The following is a 27211-nucleotide window of genomic DNA, read 5'->3' as shown; positions in this document are numbered from 1 at the left end:
CATATTCTTTTATTATGTATATTATATAATTTATTTTGATAACGTGATTTTTTAGAAATTTTAATAATTGTCATTTTTCTAGTAACTAACAAATTTATAATTATTATCACACAAATGTATATTAATTTGGGTATGCTAGTTAAGATATGTTAGGTGTCATCTAATCTAATGAACTAACAATATTAATTCCTATTAGATTTTAATGGTATGCCGTACGTGAAATCTTACATTCAATCAATGATAATATAAGACTAATAGATTCAACTGAATGAATAAATTGCTTATGAAACTTGAAAATAAGACGTGTTAATCAAATCAATACTCCAGATAACATTGGGCGACCATGGTGGGTAAATTTACAATAAATTCTAATATCAATTTATAGTAAATAATCCTTAATAATTGGTCTAATAGATATTAATTAATTATTAAAACTCAAAAAACAATTTACTAAATTCTAAATTGAATTTAATTAAACAGCGCATGAAGCAACTGTCCCACCATGGAATTAAGTAAATAAACTATAGCTGCTTTATTTACCATGCATCGATCATTCTTTTTCCTTAAACTATTTGAGTGAAAAATTATTCTATGTGATTGTAACATGATGTGTGATGTGGTGGGTTATAACTCTCCCATATTATGATAAGTTTTACATTACTTTTTGGATATGAATTAATATAATAATTAACAGTCTCAATCAGTCGACGGCCTTGGATTTTGAGTGGGTTCCATATTATGTAGCCACCTTTTATTTTTAGTTATTAGTGACTAAACCCTTTTATTCCTAATAAATATTTGTTTGGATTATTTTAATTTCTAGCTATTCTCACAATAATGAATATGCGATCTATATGCATTTATTTTATTTACTTTTTGTCAAGAAAAATAAAATAAAAATAAAAATAAAAAATGACATAGCATAGACAGAACTTAATAGAGATTAATTAATGTAGACATATAAAGATAAATTTATTAAACTTTCACTTTCAAACAATTATTAACTTAAAAAACCCATAACACATCCCCATGTATTTATTGTAAGAAATAAAACAAGGGAGATGGAAGGCCGAAGTATCAATCACATCCCTATGTATTTTATTTATTTATTTATTTATTTTTCTTTTACTTCTTTTTAAGGAAAGGGAAATAAACAAAATGGTATTGGGAAGGAGGAAGCATCAGCCATCAGCTTCATCCATATGTTGCAGATTTAACCTCAATTACTATTTGGACTTAATTTTTCCATCACTTCTCTCCTAAATGAAAGTTCAAAGCCACCCATCATTTAATTTTAATTTGTATTTGTCCTTGCCCTTAATTGCTTGCTTATTTCTTTCTTTGTTTTGCAAAATTGGGGCTTCTTGCTACATAAGTTTCTTGTATTTTGGGATATAGTGTAGTTTAATACAAAAAAAAAAAAATGAGATATTATAGCTTTTGGGTATCATAAAATGAATTAAATTATCTATAATTGTTGGTCTTTATCCCAATTAAGATATCATTTTTGTAATAAGAAATGTGGTGTTATAATGAACTTTCCTCTTAACATGTCACATGTTGTGGTAGTTGAGCAAAAGATAGAAAGATAGTAAGTGTCATTGAGTTTGATCCCAAAACTCAAATTTATAAGATTTTAAGGGTGAAAAAGTTAATAACTATAAAATTTAAATTTTAGATATTATTAGGTATTATGATTCTTATTAACTTATGAGATGTCATGTGAAATAACGAGTTATTTAATTTTATATTTAAAAAAAATTATCTTATTAAACCATAAACAAAATTAAGCCACAAACCAACTTTTAAGATTTTGTAAGGCGGGGGGGTGTCCAATACAGGAGAGCTTAATTATAATTTTGTGGTGAAGCATCAAGTCATCAATGGATTTACATTTACAATTACTTGATAATTAAAGCATCAAGTCATCAATGGATCTATATGGTTGGGCAGCCTATTTAATTTGGTTACAAGCGCTTCATCAGCCCCAGTGACTAAATTAATGTGCATCAGTTCAAAAATTATGACATTTTTGCAGAATTTCTGTATATAAACATCATATATAAAATGATCGTAAGATTAAGAATTAATGGTATTTTTTTTATAATTATGAGTTTTATTTATTAATTATTTCTTCTTTTTTTAAAATATAAAAGGTAATAAGTACTCATGTTATTTTACAATGTAAAATTTCTATTTACAAAATGATATTCAATGACAAGTAAATGTTATTGTCAAAATAATAATAATACTTATAAATATAAATTATTATGTTACACATGTCAAACAATATAAGATTTGCTCGGTACTACTAAAATTAGAGGAGGGCATGAGCCCTATACCCATGCATGCATGTTTTCAAATGGACAACAAATCATTATCCTTTTATAAATAAACTTGTGGGATATTCATATGAATAAAGTGAAGGTTTTCTTTTCAATTTAATGATGATAATGCCCTGATTACTATAAATAAACTTGTTGATCTTAGAATGGCATTTAGTGATTACACTTTAATTTATTATTTTTAAGAAAAGCGAAACTGAGTCTTGGTTAATTAAAATATTTTCAATACTAAATCAAATATATATTTTCTCAGATAATAATGGAACAGATGAACAATATCTAAAAGCCTAATAGTGACCGACCATCTGGCTGACACATACACGTGCAACTTAAATCATCTTCTTCTTCTTCCTCCTATTTTGATGCATGCACCAGTCCTAACTACTAAGAGAAATTAAGAGAATGTGGAAACTGAAGGTTGCAGAAGGGCATGGTCCATGGCTGTTCAGTACCAACAATTTTGTTGGCCGACAAGTTTGGGAGTTCGATCCGGAAGCTGGCACGCCGGAAGAACGAGCAGAGGTTGAAGAAGCCCGGCGAGCGTACCGGAAAAACAGATCTCAAACCAGAGCTTCCGGCGACATCCTAACGCAGTTGCAGGTGCACAGAGAAAAGAAAAGAACGATTGATCAGCTTCAAATTAATTAATATACACTGCACTGAAGGACTAATTAGTTAATATGAACTGATATTGATTTCTTTAAACGTGCAGCTCATCAAAGAGAACAGAATAGAACTGAGCGAGCAATTAGCTGTGAGACCGGGGGAAACGGAAACGGAAACGGAAACAGCTCTGAGGAAAGCAGTTCGATATCTTTCGGCGATCCAAGCTAGCGACGGGCATTGGCCGGCTGAAAGTTCTGGCCCTTTGTTTTTCATGCCTCCCCTGGTTAGTCAGTTTCCTTGTCGCGTTGATTGTTCTTAATTAACGACTTATAAGCTGGAAGAAAAAGGAGAAGTATGGTTTAGAAATTGTGGGTTGCTGTTGTTTTTTCGGTTTTCTCTCACTTTCTCTGCAACCAAACAGAAGTTAATTAATTAGCTTGTTATCTATAGAAATATACATTTATATATATTTATGTTTGATAAGTTGTAATGTGTATTATGAATATATAGGTAATGGTTCTCTACCTCAGCGGGACGCTCAACGCTGCTCTGTCATCGGAGCACAAGAAGGAGATTCTTCGTTATATTTACAATCACCAGGTAGGTACGGTACAATTAATGCTGAAATTACTGGGTCGTAATGTGATGGATGATCAATTAATGTTGTCGGAACTAGATAGAATGAAGATGGCGGATGGGGATTCCATATAGAGGGCCACAGCACCATGCTTGGAACCGCATTAAACTACGTCGCTTTGCGTTTGCTAGGAGAGGATGCAGATGGCAAGGCAGTTGAGCAAGCTCGGAAATGGATCCTTCATCATGGTGGGCTCACTTTGATTCCCTTTGGTGGAAAGATTTTCCTGTCGGTAAATCCAATCACTCATCTAAATTCTCAATTTTTAAATATCAAATCAATTCTTATAATTGTCTCAAAATTTTAACCTTTTTTTAATTAAGATCGAGTTTGCATGTAAATTTTTGTTTAATTTGTGAATTATTGCAGTCAATATATATGAATATCATTTTCTCAGGTTAAAGGGGTAAAAATAGTTAGTTGTTGTGGGATTAATTTTTAATTAAATTGTTGAACCAATGTCATGATTTTTGATTGATTAATCGTTTAATCTCTCTCACAATAGGTTCTGGGACTGTACGAGTGGTCAGGCTGCAACCCAATCCTCCCAGAGCTATGGCTGCTCCCTTCATTTCTTCCACTAAATGCAGGTACGTAGTCAGACAAGAATTTACTCACCCAATCGATTGATTGATGGGGTTAATTAGAGGGATACCAAAATCATTTTCCTTAATATAAAAGTTATGAAGAAATGTCATTATTTGCAGGGAAGATGTGGTGTTATTGCCGGGAGACTTGCATACCCATTTCATACCTCTATGGGAAAAGATTTGTCGGGCCTATCACAGAAATCATCACATCACTTAGACAAGAACTTTACACACAGCCATACCAAGAAATTGACTGGAACACAGCCCGCCATTCTTGTTTGAAGGTTGGCTACCTAATTAAATTAAATGAAATTAAATGTATTCTCGTGTCTCAAAGTGTGTGTTTTTATTTTTTGATTCCCGTGGTTTATTAGCAGAAAAAAGATTGAAGTTTTGTTGCTAATTAAACACTTGCAGGAGGATCTCTACTGCCCTCATCCCTTCGTACAAGATCTGCTGTGGGATGGATTCTATCACATTGTTGAGCCAATGCTAAAACGTTGGCCTTTCTCCAAGCTTAGACACAAAGCTCTACAAAATGCTATAAAGCACATCCACTATGAGGATGAGAATAGCAGATATATCACCATTGGTTGTATTCCCAAGGTATATATATGTATATATATATATATCCAATTACCCAAATTAAGCTGAAAGTTATGTTTAGGCAAAGTGAATTTAGTAATAATTGAATTACAAACTATTGTTGGCTTGACATAATTAACTGATATATAGATTGATTTAGATTTAATACATATATATATATGTGTATATCTTAATTAGCAGGTGTTGAATATGATGGCTTGCTGGGCAGAGGACCCAACTTCAGAGGCCTTCAAGTATCACCTTGCCAGAGTCCCAGATTATCTATGGGTAGCTGAAGATGGAATGAAAGTGCAGGTCCGTCTGTGTTGAATTACTACTATATATCATCAACTCATCTTAGAACCACAAATTATTGTCAAGAATTTAATTTTATTATCTTTTATACTAAAGCAGTGCCAAAATTCTTCTGACTGCCAATTGCTAAAAAATTGTTGGCATTGATTTTCAGACTTTTGGTAGCCAATTATGGGATTCTGCTTTTGCCACTCAAGCAATAATAGCTGCTAATCTTCCTCCAGAATATACCGCTACTGTTCTCAGGAAAGCTCACCACTTCCTCGTACAATCACAGGTGTGTTTTCTTTTCCCCCCCCCCCCCCCCTTCCTTCCTGCCTGAGAATTCCCATGCAAGCGAGTGGTGAGTGGCCCTCACAAAGTGGAAATCTTGTACATTGAGACACCCCTTTTTAGTCTTCGGAAAATCCTATTTCCAAACATAAATAGCCTCCATATATTTACATTATCAATTATCATCTGTGCCTTTCTGATATACACATATATATGTTGTTGATGTTAAAATTAACCCAATTCAAAGATCCGACAAAACCCATCGGGAGACTTCAAAAGCATGTATCGAAGCATTTCAAGAGGCGGATGGACGTTCTCGGATCAAGACCACAGTTGGCAAGTTTCGGACTGCACAGCCGAAGCCCTGAAGGTATAATTATGGCTCATTTTGATTTAGACAGATTTGATTTCAAGCGTTTAGCTAGACTATATGTAACTAATCAATTAAACATGTTGATGTTGTTGATATTGGCAGGCTCTGATTTTACTTTCCAAAATGCCAGCACAAACCGTGGGAGAAAGGATTGAGCAAGAGCGATTATTCGATGCTGTCGATCTCCTCCTTTCTTTACAAGTAAAAATAATTTTCAGCTTAGTTTGGCACCATTTGAGTTCAACACGTACATGGTTAACAAGGTTTTTCCTTTTCTAACTCTCTGTTTTAGAGCAAGAATGGAGGATTTCCGGCTTGGGAGCCAATAACAGCGCAGTCATGGCTCGAGGCAAATTAAAATTCCTCTTCTTCTTCTTCTTCTTCTTTATTTTTATTCTTCAGTTCACTTAAATTAAATATATTCATTTAATCTTGTCAGTAATTTCTCTTTGCTTCTCAGATGTTTAATCCTACAGATGTTTTTGGTGATATCATCACAGAACGCGAGTAAGATCCTAAATACCTTTCCCATGAACATGTTCTAGTTGAAACCGTATATATGGTACATGACAGTAGTGATCATAATTAAGTCATTGCTTTTGGTAATTTTGAGGTATATCGAATGCACTTCGTCGGTGCTCCAAGCTCTTGTGACATTCAAAGATTCATATCCATGGTATCGGAAGAAGGAAATACATCTTGCAGTGGCCAAAGCAATCCGGTTCCTCGAAGAACAACAGTTGCCAGATGGTTCTTGGTCATTAATTGATTTTAATTTTCTTGCTTGTAAATTAATTAACACATGGACTCACAAGACAACATATATTGTTGTTCTTCTTCATAATTATCTGACCTCATTATGATTTACTTTAACATTAAAACAGAATTAATATGGGCATGCAGGGATGGGTTTTGGGGAATTTGCTTCATCTATGCCACATGGTTTGGGCTGGATGGGCTAGCAGCTGTTGGGAAGAATTGGAAGAACAGCCCAGCTGTTGACAGAGCCTCTCAGTTTCTGCTTTCAACACAAAATGATGAAGGTGGATGGGGAGAGAGCTATCTTTCATGCCCTAACAAGGTAATTAAGAATTAATCATCCTGCTTAATTTCTTAGCTTAAGTCTCTACTAATGGTTTGATATACTTTCCCATTACCGCTTTGAGCGAAGTTTATATCTAATTCTTGAAAAAAAAGAACATTTTGCAATTGTAATTTGTCATTAGACTAATGGGTTTAATTTCATTACGTGGAATTGTAATCTGTTAATTTGCTCATCTGTTTATAATTTATGATATTTAATTGAACAAATTTCACTTCAATTATCAACTACGGAATACAATTCTCTTCCTTTAGACGAAAATTAAAACCTGAAATAGAAAGTCATAAATCCCACCATTTTTAAATGCTTGATGAACTGCAGGAATATGTGGGGATGGAAGGAAATCAATCAAATTTGGTGCAGACATCTTGGGCCCTAATGGGCCTTCTTCATGCTGGACAGGTTAACTACTTTACTCCTTTTATTCATAGCACAAACGAGTTACCGTAGAATACAATTCATCAACCAATCATTATTTGTCTAAATTTATTTATTTTTAGCTAACTTCTAACATGATAAGAAGAGAGCAGACAAGGTCCTCATTCTTGATGTCGACTACTTAATCCTACTTCATTTTTTCTCTTTTTCTTTTTGTTTTAAATTGAACTTAGAACCAATTGAAATAAGAAAAATAACTTAATATTAATTTAGCGTAGAACAGGCTGAGAGAGATCCAACACCTTTACACAAAGCAGCAAGGTTATTGATCAACTCTCAGATGGAAAATGGTGAATTTCCTCAACAGGTAATTAATTCCATTGGAAGTGATTGTTAAACTAAATTTATTGGTGTTTTGATTTTATTTTATTTTTATGACAATATGAAATTTGCAGGAAATCACTGCGGTTTTCATGAGGAACTGTATGCTACATTTTGCGGCATATAGAAATATTTTCCCGACTTGGGCTCTTGCTGAATATCGAAAGCACCTGGCAATGGCATTGTCTACCCACACCACACCCTCTTAACTAAATTCATTCATTCATTGCCTTGTACAAATTAATGCACAATTTTCATTTATACAATTAAGAGTATCTGTACGGAAATGCTATTTAGACGTAAAGTTATAATATTTGGTGTGATACTAATTAGTATTGATATTTTATATATTTACTTTCGAAATGAGTAATTCTAAATGGAATAACTCACCATAAATACTAAGTGACACCTAATAACATTGATGGTTATTATTAAGATAGTTTATTGTGAAGTTACCACTCAGAGATATTTAAGTTTTTAAATTTATGCTCTCCTTTTGTTTTTCTCAAATATTCACTTCAACCATCAAAGATCAATGCATATCATTCACAAATATACGGAAATCGAGATCACCCCTTCAAGAATCATTAATTAACAAATCAACCCAACAAGTCAAGACTTTTTAAGGAGTGAAATTAAAAAGTAGAGTAAAAAAATTTAAATTATAAAAATAAATTTTCTTTCACTTTTGGAAATGATATTTGTTAGATAAAGGTATTACCTAACGAGAAGATTAAACACATGCTTTTCCTATCATTGTTAGGGTTCACGCCTCATATTAATGTTATATAGCTAATCTTTTATGGGTTATTTTGACCATTAATAAAAAATAATAATATTATTACATATCACTTGAGTTTAGGATTAGTGACATAATAGATCAGTGGTCACTAATCTCTTGTCCACTTAACAACTGTGTAGAAATGGTAAGTTAGTGGGTCATGTTTAACCTTTACTATTGTTTGTGATTAAAAGTGATGTTAGTGGATTCTTTATAAATTAATTTAACTATCAACAACAAAAAAAAAAAGAGAAAACATAAATAAAAATTGAAAACAAAAGAGGGAGAAAAGAAAAGGAGAGAGGGGATGGATCTCTCTTGTCAAAATCCTCCCACAGCCATTCAAAATATCCTCCCATGCACTCTATATGCCAGCGAATATGGCACAAACAAACAGATAAAGCATCAAATCAAGCGTGCGAAAGCCAAATCAATCAGCCAACAAATCTTGCATAATTTACATGTAATGCATTCATTCATGACGAACGATGACCACCACAACTGCTGCTAGCTTGGTGTGCAGTCCCATTTCATCGGCCGGAGAAATTAAGGCTACCACACCACTACTCATTCTTAAAACGAACGATATATATATATATATATATATAGATCTTCAAACAAAAAAAAAAAAAAAATCAAATATTGATTAGATTTCTACTCAAAATCAAACTCTGCAAAGATCTCTACTATTGCGGCCTCTAATGAAACAACAATTAATTGTAGGCAGCTATAATTAAAGCTAGCGGCTGTAAGGAGAAGTAGCCGAAAGCCGGTTCTTTCGCTTCTGCAGGAAGCGTTGCAGAGATCTCTTCATGGAGAGGTTGGCGTTGGGGCTGCACATCGGAGACTGCGGAATATTGTTATAATTGTTATTATTATCTAATGTTGAAGGCGACGATTCTGGGGTCACTGGGCTTCTCATTTCTTCCATTTCTCTGCTCGCCTCCATTATTATGGCTCTCGCCTGCAATTGTATACCACATCAAACAAAGCTCAGTAACCCTGGCTACCTACCTCTGTAATGATAAATCATTTTTACTTATATATATAACCAACTCATAACAAAATGTAAAAACAAGATGAATATAGTTGAACAAAGCCCATGCATGCCATTAATGGATGGGTGGCCGCGCTCTGGAAGTTGAGAGATTAATTCTTGAGTGTGTGCATGTTACAAGTACTAACTCATCCAATTATGGTGGTGTTTGATTTTTGACCATACGGGTCCAAGAGTTTTAAGTTTACCAAACGATAAAAAAAAAAAAAAAAAGATATTGTAAAAGTGATCAAACAGATTCGTTTCTAGACCTGTATGGTCAAAAATCAACGATCAACGATTACCCTACTGGTGATCAAACAGATTCATTTTCTGTGGCCTTCGCAACCCCCATTTGTACGTTCTAATTATTTTCTTTTTTTTTTTTGGTCTCAAAAGTACAACCACGACATGCACAGCTGGTGGCCCGAGCCATCAACCAGCCGGCGGCCGCCTTTGAAGACCCACCAAGAAATAATAGATAAAGTAACCGGGCGTGCACCCACCTCCCGTACCCCAAATTTCGGCCATTCGAGATAACTGATCACAGAAAATGCAGAGAAAATATATTACGAACCTGAAGCCCTGTAACGTCCCAAAAACTGATCTTCCCGTTGTAGAAAATCGTTAGCTGCTGTTTCTGTTGGTTCCCACTTTCCAGATCCAACCTTCAGACAATAACAAATCGAACAAAATATTAGAGACGAAAATTTGCTATTAACTTTGTGACAGATGAACATGTATATCTGCATGTGACTAGTGAGTGTGTGTAGAGAGAAAGGAATTGGGAGCTTACATGGACTGCTGCTGGTGGTGGTGGTGGTAGCGGCCGGGGCGGCTGTCGTCGTCGTAGTCGCCGTACTCTGGCGAGCCCAGGGCTGCAGATGGCGTCACGAGGCGGAGTTCCAAGTTACATTTCCTCCTCATTTTCGATAAGAAATTAAAAGAAAGCGATGGAGCGGTTTGAATTGAGAGAGGGAGAAAGAAGGAGAGAGACAGAGAGATGAGAGTATATAGAAGTAAGTGTGTGTATATATATATAGATAGATAGATAGAGAGAGAGAGAGAGAGAGAGGGGGGGGGGGGGGGTGGAATATAAGGAGGAGGGGTGGGGGTGGCGGTTAAGGTCTGAAACACGGAAGGCACGTCGAAATTAAGGTGGAAAAAGACAGATTAAAACATCAGCTAAATATATAATTGTGGTGTGTTTTACAAGGATGGAGAAACGTGATCTCGAATTCCAGCACGTGAAACACGGTTTCCTTGCGCGTTCATTCCCCCAGCCACGGGCTTTGGCCAACCAGTCCACGTACGGCCCACTCCACTCCCAACCCCAACATGCCCTGCACGCCATTATTTTGAGGGCAATTTTGGGAACACAATTTGTCAACAGAACCAAAAAGAAATCTATTTACAGCCAAATACCCACTTTAATGAATGATGATATTATAATTAAGCACATAATTTATATACTCTATAGTGTAATATAATATAATATAAAATTAAATTATATATGGTAAACATGCATGTGTTGGGGGCTTAATTAGAAACCGATCGAGAGAGGCTGAGTGATGGGACTAGAGATAGATAGAATGGCCCACGTGTTAACCATGTTTTAATTGAGTGAATTATTTAATTACTTGTTAAAAACTCACGAAAACGGTGGATTAGATTAAGAAAAAAAAGAAATTAATATTAAAAATTGAATTTTAAAAGAATATATATATATTATATATATATAGTCTTTTGTTTATCAAAATTGACTTTTGTTTTTTTGTGTTTGGCTTTCGGTGCTTAATCCAAAACACGTGTACTAAAGAACATAAAGAAAAAGTTTTCATAATTCACACTTGAACCACTTCTCATATATAATATCTATTTGGAAATCAAACTTTTAAGATTTATTTTAAAAATTAAATAAAACTATTTGCTGAATTAGTTTTGAATTGATATATTTTATAAGAATTATCTCAAACATTCTTCATCCCACTTTGTCGTATATGAATATATATATAATAAATTTGATTTATATGGAGCCTCTCCATCATACCCAATCGTTATCAAGTCAATAGCCGACACCACCCATTTGCCATTTCCTCTTCCATCTTCTTCTTCCTTCTCCATATATGGTTTCCAGTTTTCTTATCCTTCCTTCCATCGGAACCATCGCAAATCACCCTCTCCGTGCACTAATCTCCACCACAAACCAATACGAACACCCACCATTTCCAACTACCGATTTTACCCACCATCTTCTCCGCTGTATACCACCGCAAACCGCCATCCTTCGCTGATCTCCACCACGAACAACCGCCATCTCCACTAATTTGACCCTCCTTCCGCCGGAACCACCGCAAACTGTTGTGACCCACAGCCCACACCCACAGTCGGGATAACCCTTTTATATTTTATTAAAAATAATGAGCTGAATTTCTTCAACATTTATCTAACACACTGGCCTAATTTTTTCAACCCTTTGAACTGTTCATTCAAAACAAATATCTTCACAAAGAAAAAAGGTGTGGTCACCAGAGAAGTCTAAATGCTGACATGCTTGTACTGCATGTCAAAACATTATTAATTGAAAACATAGCACAACATATATATCCAACGGTCGTCCTTTAATTAAACACTCAAAATTCTGTACTGAACAATCTAATTAATTATCACTAAATTGCGTCGACATGCGACCCAAATGAATCAAGAATTAAACACGTGAAATATTTTATATATATATATATGTGTGTGTGTGTGTGTGTATGCATGGCGAAAGTAGCAAAGCATCTTTAAGTATTTGCAAAAGGTGAATGGATCAAATCAGGAATGAACTTGACTGAAACGTTTCTCAAACTAAAATTTGTTTTTCTTCAACTCTCTCTCATATATACATACATATATATATATACATATCATCTAGGGTTTCTTCTTCAGGCTAATGGATGCATAAGTTGCTTATATAGCATGCTTTGCTGGTTATTCACATGGACGTTAAACTATGGGGTTCCCAAAGGAGCAGCCTTGGTTTTGGTTTCAGATTTCACATATCAACGATTACCCTACAGGAAAATGGAGCTACCATTTATGGGTTATTGTGTCTATTTAAAGTTTATCTAGTATTTACTCAAAATTAAAATAGTGATTACTGTGGGTTTATTATCGTAAGAAAAATAATAATAATAACAAAAGAACATTGATACCCTAAGTCTTCTATGGTATCGCGCGTTTAACCCAATATATAGATATATATAGATGGTGTAATTATATATCATTTGATCGAGTAGGCATTCAATAAATTCAAAACATGCATGATATTAATAATTTACAAATTGTGTATATATACCAGATAAGTATATAGAAATTTATATATATGTAAGCTCATCCTTAGTAATATTTAGACTACTAGTTCGGCAAACTCTAATAATTAATAATTAATACATTAAAAGAGTATTAATTATTTACTTTTTAAATTGTATTATAGAATTAATACAAAATTAAGGGTTTAAATGTAAAAAATTGATAATTGTTTTAAAATTAATTTACTATATTAGATCAATTAATACACTGATCAAAATTTAGCAATTTTTATTAATTAATCTTACAATTACTTTTAACGTTATTATCCTCATAGACTCTATATTTCATCAGATCCCAACCCCTTTAAAACGTTGATCCACCCACTAATTTTCTTGGCATCCAAACAGGTCATGTTAATGGTGGTTGAGGCACCAAACCTTGAAAAAAAGTAAAGGTGGGCGATTTAAAAGCAGTCTTTTTCCATTATATATATAGTACACACGTGAAAATTACTTTTTGCATGTGATTTTTAGAAATTAAGTTGGCGAAAGCATATGCACGTGTCACGTAATTTCGTAGAGATATATCCCCCGAGGACGCAATTATCAACTATGGTATCCAAGAGCAAGATTTCCTGTATCATATCTAATTTTTAGTAAATTACCTTAATTATATATCCTTCATATTTAAGTTTAATATATAAAATATATCTTCAGATATATAACAAATATTAATATTGACTACTATATTTTTAAAAATTTATAACCAATTCCTACTTTGATGTGAACAATCATGCATTGTTTGTTGGATTAATAGATTTTGCTCATATATATATCATGAAAATTTACTACATTTGTAAAAAATAAAATTAGTATGCTACTCTACATGCATAGACAATAGCTATAGCTCAAACTGTACATTTTTTAATAGAAGTGGACTTTTATGGTCATACTAAAAAAAAATTAGTATGCTACTCTAATTAAATCACCTGACCTCCCCTATTTCTTTAGCCCAAGAAAATAAAATAAAAATAAAATCTAGTTTTGATGATGTTTAATTGTTCTCGTTGATCGTCGTTCAATGGAATATGAACCATTTGGTCAATGCTTGCTTTTGAAAGTGGAGTCAGTAGGATACAAGAAATTCATGTCTCTGACTGATCAAAAGGTAATTAATCTAATACAGGCAAGTAACGACTTATTGTGATTAGTGGATGGGGATGGCTTACCTTTGAATATCTTCATTTGAGTAGAAAAACATGTGTGACGAAAGGAAATTAAAGATCAGATGGTGCGGTGCAAATTAACGTTAATGGTTTGGAATTTGCTTTAAAAGGGGAAATAATGATAATGAAAGCCCATCAAATGGCACTAAAGCTGAGTGTGAAATTGGGTTTCTTAAAGGCAGCGCTGCCTGAGCTGAGAGTTCAGAAGCCATCAAATAGGGAGACTTTCTTTCTTACTTTCATGCCAAGTCTTGTTATTCAGCAAATGATGATTATTGTTGGTGAATTAAAGTACAATAAAATTTATATGGATCAATAAAATGTAAATCAACAAATTTCAAGGGTTAGTGCCCATACTGCCTGCCTCCACAAATTTGTGCCTGTTTGGTCACTTCTTCAGTTCATGATTTAATCGTTTTAAATATATTACTTACCCCCCCCCCACCCCCACCCCCTCGGCCAACCAAAAATAAAAATATATTAGTTTCTATAGAATTTTTACAGAAAGTCAAAATTTTAAAATATATATATATATTTGTATAATTTATTTACAGAAAATTTTATACCAATTTTTAAACAAAAGAAATTTGGCTAAAATTTTTATCTTTAAAACATTTTCTGGTACAAGCTATATTTCTTAGGTAAATATTATTATTATTATTATTATATGATGATGAATATAATCTATAAAATGGTTGCAGCTTAATTTGGATTTTTTAACATATTGATAGTGATTATGGGCACTCTAATACCCGGAGAAAAACCTAATTTAGAGCATTTTAAATTTGAACTTGAGGTCTTAATTAGATAAGGCTTAAAAGGTTGAGTCTATCTAAAAGTATGGTCTAAGACAACCCAAAAGAATACCAAAGCTTGGGCCAAGCGCTTGCCCATACTTGGCTTGCCTAGTCCATTTAGAGGGTAAAATTTGATCATTCAAGTAATCTCATCCTAACTCATGCTAACAAAATTAAACGAGCGATATTTATTACGTATTTATCGTATCACTATCAAATTTCTTCAAAGATAGTAATTGACTTAAACATTAGAGAATCTACCAAAAAACCAAAGCCCACTCTCCTTTTATGTAGAAAAACTTAAGATCAATTAGATTGACATTCTTTTTCATGAAAAATGGTCATTTTCCATTCAAATTTGAACTTTTGAGTCGTTTGATTGCCAAATTTTTCATAAAAACTATTTTTTAACTTGTGGCCACATGATGTCCTTCTCGCACTTTTGCTGGAATTGGTTTTCTCGTGGGGGTGGGGGTGGGGGGTTTAGATTTTATTTTCCATAGAAATAGAAAAACCCACCCACTATGGGGAAGTAGTGAGCAACGGCTATTGACCATCGACGATAGTTGTGGCTGGACGACGAGCTCGAGCAGTGAGCAGCGACCATCGGTCATGAGCAAGCAATGAGCGACATCAACAGCCAACGGCCATCAGGCATCAAGCATCGATGAGTAATGAGTAGTGGCCATGGCCATCGGCCATCAACGGTCAATGACCATCGGGCATCAGGCATCAGGCATCAGCCAACGACCATGGCCATTGACCATGGGTGAGCAGTGACGGCAGCTGTGGCCATGGTGGCAACAACGGCTATGGCAGATTTCTGATGGGTGTATGTATATTGGACCATGCTTACTTCATGTGTTATACCATAGATTATATAATGCATTATAAATGACAAAAAAATACACTTTTCGCCTCAGCACCTCGTGTTGTCTTAAGTGAGGGGTATTTTAGTCATGCGCTTCACTGCCTCACTTCATCATCTTGGGTGAGGTATTTTAGACATTTTAGCTATATTATGTAACCCATGGTGTACCAATAACATTTTTTATGTATATTTGATTTATTTTTTGAATATGCATATGTTTGATCATTTTATATAATTCATTATATTTGTATATTTAATTATTGATTATCTCCATGTAATTATTTTCATGAAAATAATGACAATCAAATATCAAAAGTTAGAAAAATACAATGATTTCAACGTAAAAAATTAAACCAATCAAATATTTTCAAATTACCATTTTTCTTGAAATTTAATTCTAAACAATTCAATTGCTTAAAAAATATTTTTTTTCCATACAAATTCTATACTTACAATCAAACGCACATTTAGTTCAAACAAGCTCAATCTCGAGAATTACTTGGACAACTTCAAAACTAAATAGAATTTCAAAAAAGCACAATTATATCACAAATCAAGTAATGATTAATCCTAAAGCCCTCATTAAAAATCAAACTATAAAATGTTTTTCTCAAATTTACCAAAATAAATCGTTTTTTTGAGTAACTGACACTAAATCAAATCAAACCAGGGCCAAACTAAACTGATTTGAACTGAACTAAATAATGTACATCCTGTTTTGTGAGATAAAATGAATTGTTATGAATTTACCATTTCATTTTCGTAAGTTTTCACAATGGTCCAAAATCTCAAAATGCACCTAACACAATCTGTGAGACTCATGACTCGAGATTGAGTAACTTTGTAAGTAGAGACTTATCATTGTTTATTTTGATGATGATATTGTTTATTTATGATATATAACAAGAGCGCTCAACAACATCTTGATCACTTATTTATCCAGAGTTATAAATGTAATATCATGACTTAACAAAAACGAAGTCTTGTCCATACTTGTGGTTCTATTAATCTTCAGACTTGAAGTTGGCGACGAAATAGGCCCACTGCTCCACCATGATAAATCCGACCAGGATCTTGAGAAGTTGTAACATCAGGTCATGGTTTGTCTAACCTATGCGCATACAAATTGTAACAATCATAATCACTATGATAATCCAAACAACTTGAGAAAATTGCAAAAAAATGAAATTCGAAATGAAATGACATCCCCAACTCGCCAAAAGAAAACTCACGAACTAGGTTTTTGAGGAAGAAAAATTACAAATGGAGAAAGCTGAATGGTTTGTTGAGTAATTCAAATAAAAAAAATAAATATTGAATAAAAATATCAAGACTTAATCCCATTAAATTGGGTCAGCTCAAATAAATATCAAGTTTGTTCAGTAGTAGTTCGCATGCAATGACTAAGAAATAAGCCAAATTTAATTCAGTCCAAATAAAATGGAAACCTCAATGAGAGACAGAATATGGAAAAGCAATAACCAAACATTAGACAGATCAAAACAAACTATTAAAGCCAGTGGAAATAAAGACAATATGATGTTTACCTAACCAAGAAAAAAAAAAAGACAATATAAGTTTGCATATCAATCCACACAAGGTAGACGGGTAACAGCCCAAACAGAAAAAGAAGGCGTTTCAAAGCATATTATATTTGTCTGATAGAGTAAATAGAAATGGGTCATCCAAAAGCTCTGAGCTCTCTACGTTGTCAGGGCGAAAAACACCCTTATGGACCCCCAACTTGTCCCACGTCATACCAACTGGAAGGATGGTTGACGAGAATGAGCTGCTTGTCAGAATGAAAGTAAGCAAGAGATCAGAACAACATGGACCCTCAAACTGGAAAAATTGGCCTGTTGGAAGAAAGCAGAAAATGAAATAGAGCAGCTAATCCAGGATTTGATAACTACATTTGTCAATCCAAAGAAGAAGATTATTTTGTAGAAGGTTTTGACCTTTATCAAAGCCCCCTGAAGGACTAATCCTTTCATAGAAAAGCTATAAGAGCCCAGACCGTCCACGCCCTCTGAAACCAAAATAACCTCAACTAGAGTGACTCTCCCCATCCTATAAAAGTCACCAGAACCTCTAATTGAAGCGGATTCCTAGGCCATGGTAGCAACCCTCTCAATTAGGCAGGCCCAGAAACACCTTGAGAGGAAACAAAAACAAATTCTAGTTTCCATAGTGGCTGCGGGAATTTTGGTGGTAGGAAGCAACTCAAGGGTTTCACTCATGTTCAAATAAAGTGAAACAGAGACTTAACTGCTTGTACTCAGCACCAGGGCCACTTAGCATCCCTCCATGTGAAGCAACGATTCCTCCCATTCATGCCCTTCACAGAATCAGATCCACTTCCTTCATGTGGTAGATCATTATGTATTCCCTGAGGACATGTAAGTTTGCTGTCACGTATTAAAGCTTCATGCCTGTATTCTGGGTTAGAATACCGTGGATGTTGGATGAATGGCACACCTTTCCACCAGAGCTTGAGAGCCTACAAGAGCATAATACAGAAAAATGCTGAAATTTTCTGTTTTAATTCAAAGAACCAGCATCCACAGAAGAATTCTCTTTATAGTCAAATTATTTATAATGGGAAGCAATCATAAGCATGTGTTCTTTAATGGTAAAGTTATATAGTTAAATCTCTTAAGTCAAATTATTAATAATGGGAAGCAATCATAAGCATGTGTTCTTTAATGGTAAAGTTACATACTTAAAACAGTTCAATTTGCCAAATGCGGTTGCATGGAACATTGTTATCTAAAGACTTATTCTAGTAACCTCATGCAGTATTCAATTCAAGTAGGTTATTAGACATATTGCAAGATTAATTTTAAATGCATAAACATTTAATTTGTACATGTCCAAGTCAAATCACTTTCTTTTATTCTCTCCAAACAAATGCAACCATCCAAGTGAACATACAAAATGTGATATCTATACTTCTAACTTCAACAGTTATCTCACGTGGTTCAGCTTGCAAAATCCTGAAAATAAACCCAAAAAAAGAAGTTGTCTAATTAATTGTGCCTAGCCTTTAGAAGTATAGAAAACGACAAGATCCATGGATGTTGCTAACTTGCAACATCAGTCAAGTTTTCTTTAGCAAAACCTACTTCTGGTATCACTTCCAAACAACAACATATCAAGCCTTATTGCCATTAGGCAGGGTTATGGATATGAATTATAGCTTGTCAATCATCTCAATCTTTGGCCATATTCTATAAGGCCTTTATAACTCACATTGTATCTAAGAGTTTTCTCATATAGGCCTTTAGTTGTTCTCTACCTCTTTTTGCTAAAAACTTTCTTCCATTCAATCTACTCTCCTTAGAGAAGCCTCTATTGATCTTGTTCTCATATGATCAAACCATCTTAATCGTGCCCTATACATCTTATTTTCAAAAGAAGCTACACTAACATTATTATAAATAACCTCATTTTTAATTCTACCCTTTCTTGTATGGCCACACAATCATCGAACATCCCCATTTTTAATTCTATCCTTTCTTCCATTATGCTCATATTTTGCACATGTTACTATAAAGCACAAACACTCCCTAGGGGCTCTCGTACAAGTGTCGTGAGCATGTCCAAACACTTTCTTAAATTTTTTTAAAAGGATATAAGAGGGGACATGCATAAGACTCACATGTGTCCCCTACCCTAGGAAGATTAAAAAATATAAGGGTTTTCTTTTTGTTTCGTCAGTTTTTCAACTTCTTAACTGTCAGTTTTTCCATGTTTTGATCGTATGATTGTTCAATTTCAATACCCTTCATGCTTCTATTCTCTAACGATTTAAACATCGACTGGGTTGTGAGGAACAAAGATGACTAGGTAGGTTGTGAGTTATGGCAGCGTATTACTTATGGCAAACCAATGCCTCCAACGGACACTAGCACCACAGGCAACAAGAGGTTCAAGCTCCTCGAGGGCAGCTTTCTGCAGTAACAAAATTCAATAGCAGTAGACTCATTTTTATGTTGATATTCTCCATAATATGAGAAAAAAAGTATATTTCCACCGGAGCTGAGTGTGAATTTCCAGTTTTTCTCCCATTTCTTTTTTTTCGGATGAATGGATCCTTACAGTTTGGGTCACGGAAAATAATTTAGCAGAACCAGATTACCTTAAGGTGAATAATATAGCCAAGCAAAGTGAAGATCCATAAGAAAGCCTATACACTTACATGCCAGTATATCCACAATGCAACTTTATGGGGCATTAACCAGAAGAACAGTGCATAATCATTTTCCAGTAATGAGATTCTTTTTGCTCTTAATGTAGCTGTAAAATAGTCACCGAGATTGGGATGTTGAACTGAAATTGCTACAAAAATACTATCCCCAGGTGCCTTTGTTCTGATGCTCCAATTTCCAAGCATATCCTGCACTTCAATTTCATGCAAAGGTGAAGTAGCTCCATTAAAGTTAAAAAGGGTGAAGCAAGAAAATATTGTGCATGTGGACAAGCAATTAAAAAAAAAAAAACCAGTTAACACATGACATTTTAGTTTTTTTTTGGCAGAGTGGACATTTCAATTTTTTTTTTTTTTCATGTAGTGAACAATTTCACTTTTATTAAAAGGTAAAGCAACTTGTTTTCCCAACTGACAAGACACGAAATCAAAAGGCTTAGCATCAATTATCCATAGACTGGAAGCAGGATAAATAGGCACGTCCTAAACAAGAGTACAAGGTACTCGAAGATGTAACAATGACAAAACATTGAGTAGAATGATGATTGGGAACATGTATCAACTCAAAGAGACACCAACCTTGTGGCTTATCCCAATTAGTTGGCCTCTCTCCATCACTGCCTTATCAACAAACTATCTACTTACCGCAATTTAGAGGGCCGCAAGATTGCATACTGCCTCAAGAAGAAGGCCAAGGATTACTCACAAAGACAAAGCTGCTACTCTCTCAAATAGGCTGCTGTCATTTCTATTGATTCATTAGCTCCAGACATCGTTAGTACAGCCGACATTGAGGGAATCATTCAACAAGTTCAGTTATCATGTTGGTTTCATTTCAACTTCTTTAACTGTCTCAGACTGTCAGACACTTGTCTAGTTCCTAGTTTGCCTCAAAATGCCATCCATACCGGTTCAGCAAGGTGAGCTGTTGAGGAACCACATGGGGATGTAGATCTTGCTCCAGGTCCTGCTGAGGCCTTAACTGAGGTGTTAATGGCAAGCAACTATCTCTTGGCAAGGTGAGGCACGCTAAGCACATACTCTTCAAGCTGATGGGTGCACTGTGCATATCTTTGGTGGGTGAGATGGCCTTGGTCCTCAGCTTAAAGGTAGGGCACCGCATACACTACTCTGACTAGAACCAAACTGATCCTTTCAAAGAGATGCTCAAGAGAGGAGATAATGACAGCTTATTTAGCCACCTCGCAAAACTAGTTCACAGGACCATTAGGGAGAGCAATCACATGGGTTCTAGAGAGTGTTATGTAAAGTCTTGCAGACAGACTGAAGCCATGCCGCATGGAGTATGCCAGTTCATATACCCCACAAGTTACTTCTATAAAATATGCAAGCTTGATGCCCATTTGTCACTTAAATTTAATCAGCAATACTACATCACATATTTTGTGCATGCTGAGTGATGATGATAAGTCCTAAATGGCACCCCAGCCAAAGCATTCTTCAAAATGAAGGAGCTTGGACCCAAGCACAAACCATCTAAGAGAGACAGACCTCATGAACTGTCAGGAATTTTCCTTCCACCAACCTATCTTGTAGTCTAAGTAACAAGCACCAATCGTTGTGACTTAAAGAGAAAAATGGTAGCTGCTCCAAATATTTGGCAAATAACTACATCAGAGAGCGCAGATGATCCAACAAAGTCAAGAACAGATGGCAATCTTGAAATTCCGTATAATGCCACTACTTTTATGCTCCTGACAGCTCAAGTTAGACTGACAGATTGAGGCATTCCAATTCTGACAGCTCAAGTTAGTTAAGGTTAGCCCACATTGATAAGTTTCGGTAATCAATAAACTGTTGCAGAGATTTAAGCATAACTGTAGATGTTACAAATTCCTTGAGGCCTTCACTTGACATAAACACATATAGAACAGTCAACATAGTTCATGGACTATGGTTGTTAGACTGTCTCAAAGGTGTTCTAGTCATCTTCTAATCTACTGAATGAAGAAGGAGAACCAATAAAATGAATCTACAACCCGATGAATCACTTAACCTGGCTAGGACCTCATGTAGCTTGGATCTCATCAAATGATTTTCATGACATTATTTTGCAAATTAGTCAAAACAAATGCCAAGCAAACACATGAATACTCATGAGAAAAGAAGCTTTGCTGAAACTCTGGATGCAGCAAAGTGAAATCAAGCAATGTGTTAGAAGGATACAGCTTAGTAGTATCGTGCATAGTGCTGTTTCCCTTAGTTGTACAGAGTTTTGTTTTGTAGAGCTGTATATATACCTAACAGTGAATAGAGAATTCAGTTCTTCTTTTTCCCTTCATATCATTGTCTCTCTCTCTCTCTCTCTCTCTCTCTCTCTCTTCTTCACACAATGTATCTTTATTCTTTTTCTTTTGGGTAAACTACACTCACCTGCTCTAAGGTAAGGATAAATTCAAGAGGCCTCTCCTTTGAGAAATTACAATGACCTGCCCTGAAGTTAAAAATTTGGAACAATTTAGTCCCTAACGTAAGATAACTAACACTACTTTCTGTGTAATACCCAAAACACCCTCACTCTTTTTCTCACTCTCCCCTATCTTCTCTGGAAGCAGTTGCTCCTCTCACCAGGGTGGCCTCCCTGCCTCGCCAGGTGAGCCCTTACGACTGCTGCTGTGCAATCTGAACCCCCGCAATCACCAGGGTGACCAACAATGTCTGCCAGTGTGTAGACTGTAGCCAGCAATTGTTGGTCACCACCAATGTTTTTCATTTTTCTTTTCTTTTCTTTTTTTTTAATTCTCTGGCATGAGAGAGGAGAGAGAAAGAGACAGGACTAAAATGGTCCATTTAACCCATTTTTTTAACAACGGAGGAGGTCTCTGTAATTTCCCAAAATGGAGGGGAGGTCCCCTGAATTTAGCCTTACCTCAGGGGATGCAAGAATAATTTACTCTTTGCTTCCCTTTTTTTTTCCCCTTGTTCTGTTCTTATGTTTCTTAAACAATGCATAATATGCCCATTCACATTATTTGCTACATGAAAGGGGATTCATTGGTTGTTGCAGAAAGAATCGCAAGTGCAAAGCAATCTGGCAAACAATGGAACATCAGAGTGCAAATAGGGATCAGCATAGCATGTTAACACTGCACTACATCTTTCAATTGGAACATGGAATATGATTAACAATATGAACCATCAAGTTAAATATGAAAACGAGTAAAAGCAACAAAGGAAATGAACATATGATAAATAAATGAAACATCAATTAGACTTACCATGAATGGACTGACATGAAGTGGTTTTGCAACTAAATCAGAGTTTGGATTGAACAAAAATGATACTCTTTCACCCCATGGTGTATTAGTGACCTAAACCAGAAATTTTCAAGGCTGTTAAGCGAAGAGCAAACAGATCAAGCACGAATTTGAAATCAGTTTGAAATTTTATGCAGAATGAATTCATTTATTTACATGTACAAACTTTATTGTAAAAATATGACATCAGTTATCCAGAAAATGATATTTCTTCATTTGTGTAAACTATATAATTTGATGATTAGACCTATCTATGCATAGCAAATGGGAAACAAGGAGGACATGATGTACAGTCAAATTTCAGTGAGGAACTGTAAGCAGTAGCTTTCTTTGATTAGCCAAGTGTTTACCCTGGTGGGAGAGAGGGGGTTGGTCTTCCCTACATGGTAAGTGAAAGAATTGATCCAAGGTGTGCCTTTTTGTTTCCTTTTTTGATAAGTATGTTGATTTGGAGTATGTTATGGTGAAACTTCAAATTTTTGAAGTGTCCAAAATGGTGGTAATAGACATAGGCATAAGAATGAGGGACCGACCAATGTTTGCAATTAACAGGAAGACAAAAAATAAAAAATAAAAAATAAAGATGAAGTGTAGAGAACTTTTTATTCCTTCCTAGAGTTTCAATGCAAGACATTCTAGATCAATTACTCACCCTCACATATAATTCAAGATTAGTTGAGCACCAGGAAACAAACACTATGAAGTTGAACAATTGCTCTTCATCATCAATTCAATACACTGCCAAGAGCAGTCAACAACACTTGGTGGAAGTTGTCAACATTGTTGACAACTTAATTGAGCTGAACTCAACCTCCTTCTATAGCTGGATAGAAAGGAGATGCTAGATGTTGCTTTAACCTATTGACCCAACTCAGATTTTATTAATCCATCAATACCATGCCAATTAGTGAAAAGGGATACCCATTGTTCCTATCCCTGATAGCTAGGATTATAGCACAGTAACTGTTGATTTGTGTGTGATTCAAAATTACTTAAATGTTTTCTCATTTTTGTTGATTTGTCAAATCTGATTGTATGCTGATTATATGAAATTGTTGAGTTGCATTTGTTACTCATTTTTCAAGTGAATTTAAAATGCTGTTTAATATATATAATCTGTTGGTACATCATATGGGAAATCTGTTTTCATGCGGGCTGAGTTTGCTATGGGCCGAGCCTATGCCCGTATTTTTCCGTGTTGCATCTGCTGCTGGCCCAACCCATTTTCGTCCATTTTGATGATGCTATATAAGGGCGGTAAGATGCCCTAATCTCATCAAATTGCACTCTCTCTCTTCTTGAAACCCTAAGTCGGCGATTTCTTGAAGTGAGACACATCCTGTGAATCCTTCGTTCTGATTTCTGGTTTCGATCGGTTAGTTGGCTGTTTCCATGGTAAGATCGTATGGTAAGTGGCTTTATTGCTTAATCTCTATGTTGTTTTAAACGCTTGAGGCGTGAGAGATTGGTTGGCTGAAAGAACAAATCCTTAGCCTTGATCGCGAGATCGGTATAGAACAGATCTACTCTTGATCTTGTTTTTGGTTTCTGTTTTAGTTGTATTTTTGCAATATTGTTTTACTTCTATTTGATATCTTGTAACCGATTGTAAAACTTGAGATCTAGTGGATTGACTAGAGACGGAACCTCTGCCGTGAATAGGATCTATTGATCCGAACACGTATCTTGCTGTGTCACTGTTTGTGTGTGTGAATTGTGGTTTGAAATCTTTTGTTTCTGTTTACTGTGCTTGATTTGTGTTTGGCCGAGATAATAGATTGGTTAAAACCTACATTAACAACTATCTGAAAAGAGTTCTACTAAACCTGGAAAATGATGGGATCTTTAAAGGGTCAGGAATTTTTAAGTTTTTGTTTCCTTCTTCAATTTGAATTTCTAGTTTAGTAAGGACCAGGATGTTAAGGTTTGTTTCTTTCCAAAATTTGGTTTTGCAGTTTGATAGTAATTCGTGAGTTGAAAACATAGAAGCTGATAAAGCAAGCTTGGATAGAAGTTAAATTTATGAAAGGATTTGTTAATTCTCAATAGAAGACCACGTATTTGGTACAAGAGGCCAACTACAAACTTGTAGATCTAAAGAATTAATTTCCAAAAAACAATGCTTTTACATAGCATCTACTCTCCATAAATGTAAATTTATTTTAGCAATTTAAACAAGTTGATGTTATGTTTCCTTAGAAGGAGATTGCAACGGTGGATGATTCCAAAATAAAGATACATGTGTACCATGAAAGGCCTAATAAAATGAAATATTAAAAACAACTCAAAATAAAGGAAAAACACATACCTCAGCTATGCATTTCCTTAAATTACAGGTTGAGCCTTCAACATCGTAGCAATAGTACAAACTCAATGGATTTTGTTCATATCCAACACTAGGAGGGATCGTCAAAAGGAAACTGTGCAAGGAAACCATCAATGTGAAGAACTAGAACACACGTATTCTACTAAAGCATTGACTTACTATACCTGGATCAGAAAACTGGCAATCCACAGGCAAAACAATTCCAATTTACTGTTTCAATCCTATATAATTACTTCAAATGTAGGTTGATTCAATTTACAACTAATAGAGCCAAAGAGTAGTTTGGATTAACAAAGTAATCTATACTAGTATATAAAGGAAAATATCAACTAGGTGCCTTCCCTTGTTTAAGGTTGCGGCGATTCCTTATATCCGTAAAATCAAAGTGCTTATAAAGTAAAGTAACTACCAGTAATCGGCATTTAATTTATTCCTTCTCCCCGCACGCTTGATTCAGATAATCAATATAAGAGAGTTCATAATCTAGGTTGGATTTTAAATTAGAAGGAAATGAACGAAGTTGAAATTTCATTTTCCCAACTTGATTATCTACAAAAAAAAAAAATGCATGCGCAAAGATAATATTTTGCCTTTTATAGTTTCATACACAGCATAGAAGAATATGAATCACACATCTGAATTTCCCAATTCACGCAGAAAGGAGTGAAAGAGCAAGAGTGATTACACAGGACCGTTGGTTTCGGCGGCGGAGCGAGCTTGGTCGGCGGATAGATGATCGGGCGGCGCCCGGGGCGCGTGGTCGAGGTCAATTAGGGCGTAACGGACGGCGTAGCGGAAAGAATGGTGGAGGGGGCGGCGGCGCTCGTGCCAGACGGCGCCTTGGTACAGGGAAACTGCCTCTTCTCCGCCGCACACGGCGGACTGAGTGGAAAGGCGGCGGAAGAGTAAGCGGAGGGGGAGTAGGAGGGAGAGAAGGAGGGACGTGAGAGACGTAGACATGATCGAGCATAGGAGATAGAGTGCCTCCATCACCAGCCGCTCAGTGGTGATCCGACAACTGGCGGTCTTGACCGTAAAAGCAACGGAAAAATTGGAAGTGTTATTTTATTGGGTCCGAATCAAATATTTCCTTTTTATGCCTTACGTTTCTTTTTTCTTTTTTTTTTCATCCCCGTCCCATTTATTTGTAAAATTAAAAACTGTCAACGTTGGTAGGACTATCTATAACGATAGCAAAATATCATGGTTTGGTGATCTTCCTGATTGACAATTGCCTACAAGCTCTGACGCTTAAATTAGTGAGAATTCATAATCTGTTTTATAAAATTTGTAAATAACATATTTTGGCCAAATCTAACTTATACAAAGATGAAGGTACTTTGTCTTCAGGACATAAAGTCAAGCGATTGAATAATTAATACGTCGGTATTAGTCTGATGGGTGGTGAATTTAATTTTTATTTTGTGCAATAAGACGAAGCGTCATGCCTACGATTTACCTCTCATGATATAATCAAGGGCATGAGTACCGAAACTCTCGTGACGATCATCCTAAGATGAAGGTGCTTTACGTGTCACTGGCCATCATGAAAATATAGAAGACTGAGACCAAATGTACGGTAGTAATATGGATCATCCACGAATATCTCATATTTAATGAAAATTATGAATTGATGAGAATCAGTACGTGAATTGTTCAAAGTTGATAGAATTAGTTATTGGTGTAAGAATCTCAATTTAAATGCTATATGAGTTTTTAAGGGACTAAGGTAAGTGCCAAGTAACGCCTGACCCAATAGATTAGTATGATCAAAAAATAATAAAAAAATACTTACAATACAATTAGAT

At 35.1% G+C, this 27211-nt stretch overlaps 3 protein-coding genes across 6 annotated transcripts; 1 reads left to right on the top strand and 2 right to left on the bottom strand.

Moving 5' to 3' along the window:
- The first annotated feature begins 2638 nt into the window (after positions 1-2638).
- LOC127792801 (beta-amyrin synthase 1-like) lies at positions 2639-7890 on the top strand. Of its 2 annotated transcripts, XM_052323388.1 has the most exons (18): positions 2639-2945; positions 3058-3234; positions 3462-3551; positions 3632-3820; positions 4094-4178; positions 4296-4462; positions 4596-4784; positions 4965-5078; positions 5233-5355; positions 5599-5721; positions 5827-5925; positions 6017-6073; positions 6185-6231; positions 6338-6481; positions 6628-6805; positions 7148-7228; positions 7488-7571; positions 7660-7890. In XM_052323388.1, exons 1-18 carry the CDS (start codon positions 2748-2750, stop codon positions 7792-7794), a joined length of 2280 nt encoding a protein of 759 aa, XP_052179348.1. In that variant the 5' UTR covers positions 2639-2747; the 3' UTR covers positions 7795-7890. The 2 variants fall into 2 exon arrangements, with proteins under 2 accessions (XP_052179348.1, XP_052179349.1); XM_052323389.1 differs by lacking the exon at positions 2639-2945 and having other exon boundaries at positions 3183-3234; positions 3628-3820.
- A 924-nt stretch (positions 7891-8814) lies between these two features.
- On the bottom strand, positions 8815-10467 carry LOC127792872 (protein TIFY 5A). The gene is made up of 3 exons (XM_052323493.1): positions 10199-10467; positions 9980-10070; positions 8815-9330 (listed from the first exon to the last, which is right to left on the bottom strand). Exons 1-3 carry the CDS (start codon positions 10327-10329, stop codon positions 9106-9108), a joined length of 447 nt encoding a protein of 148 aa, XP_052179453.1. The 5' UTR covers positions 10330-10467; the 3' UTR covers positions 8815-9105.
- A 5996-nt stretch (positions 10468-16463) lies between these two features.
- LOC127793068 (uncharacterized) lies at positions 16464-26466 on the bottom strand. Of its 3 annotated transcripts, none has more exons than XM_052323833.1 (6): positions 26089-26464; positions 25386-25497; positions 23039-23131; positions 19791-19988; positions 17859-18089; positions 16464-16700 (listed from the first exon to the last, which is right to left on the bottom strand). In XM_052323833.1, exons 1-5 carry the CDS (start codon positions 26391-26393, stop codon positions 17868-17870), a joined length of 930 nt encoding a protein of 309 aa, XP_052179793.1. In that variant the 5' UTR covers positions 26394-26464; the 3' UTR covers positions 16464-16700; positions 17859-17867. The 3 variants fall into 3 exon arrangements, with proteins under 3 accessions (XP_052179793.1, XP_052179796.1, XP_052179794.1); XM_052323834.1 differs by lacking the exon at positions 16464-16700 and adding an exon at positions 16708-17378 and having other exon boundaries at positions 26089-26465; XM_052323836.1 differs by lacking the exon at positions 23039-23131 and having other exon boundaries at positions 26089-26466.
- Positions 26467-27211: the final 745 nt, after the last annotated feature.

This window comes from Diospyros lotus, unplaced genomic scaffold (assembly GCF_014633365.1).
Source record: "Diospyros lotus cultivar Yz01 unplaced genomic scaffold, ASM1463336v1 superscaf1, whole genome shotgun sequence".
Taxonomy (NCBI): domain Eukaryota; kingdom Viridiplantae; phylum Streptophyta; class Magnoliopsida; order Ericales; family Ebenaceae; genus Diospyros; species Diospyros lotus.
The sequence above is the reverse complement of the archived record's forward strand: the minus strand, read 5'-3'. Positions and strand labels throughout refer to the sequence as shown.

What these genes read in the sequence shown, in the direction of transcription:
- LOC127792801 (XM_052323388.1), top strand. Translation starts at nt 2,748, where the DNA reads ATGTGGAAACTGAAGGTTGCAGAAGGGCATGGTCCATGGCTGTTCAGT. An exon ending in GTTATATTTACAATCACCAG is followed by an intron (nt 3,552 to 3,631) that starts GTAGGTACGGTA and finishes GGAACTAGATAG; the next exon opens with AATGAAGATGGCGGATGGGG. An exon ending in CCCGCCATTCTTGTTTGAAG is followed by an intron (nt 4,463 to 4,595) that starts GTTGGCTACCTA and finishes AAACACTTGCAG; the next exon opens with GAGGATCTCTACTGCCCTCA.
- LOC127792872 (XM_052323493.1), bottom strand. Translation starts at nt 10,329, where the DNA reads ATGAGGAGGAAATGTAACTTGGAACTCCGCCTCGTGACGCCATCTGCA. An exon ending in CACCACCAGCAGCAGTCCAT is followed by an intron (nt 10,071 to 10,198) that starts GTAAGCTCCCAA and finishes TATTGTCTGAAG; the next exon opens with GTTGGATCTGGAAAGTGGGA. An exon ending in GGGACGTTACAGGGCTTCAG is followed by an intron (nt 9,331 to 9,979) that starts GTTCGTAATATA and finishes ATACAATTGCAG; the next exon opens with GCGAGAGCCATAATAATGGA.
- LOC127793068 (XM_052323834.1), bottom strand. Translation starts at nt 26,393, where the DNA reads ATGGAGGCACTCTATCTCCTATGCTCGATCATGTCTACGTCTCTCACG. An exon ending in TTCATGTCAGTCCATTCATG is followed by an intron (nt 19,989 to 23,038) that starts GTAAGTCTAATT and finishes ATTGAAGTGCAG; the next exon opens with GATATGCTTGGAAATTGGAG. An exon ending in CATTGTGGATATACTGGCAT is followed by an intron (nt 18,090 to 19,790) that starts GTAAGTGTATAG and finishes ATGCTCTTGTAG; the next exon opens with GCTCTCAAGCTCTGGTGGAA.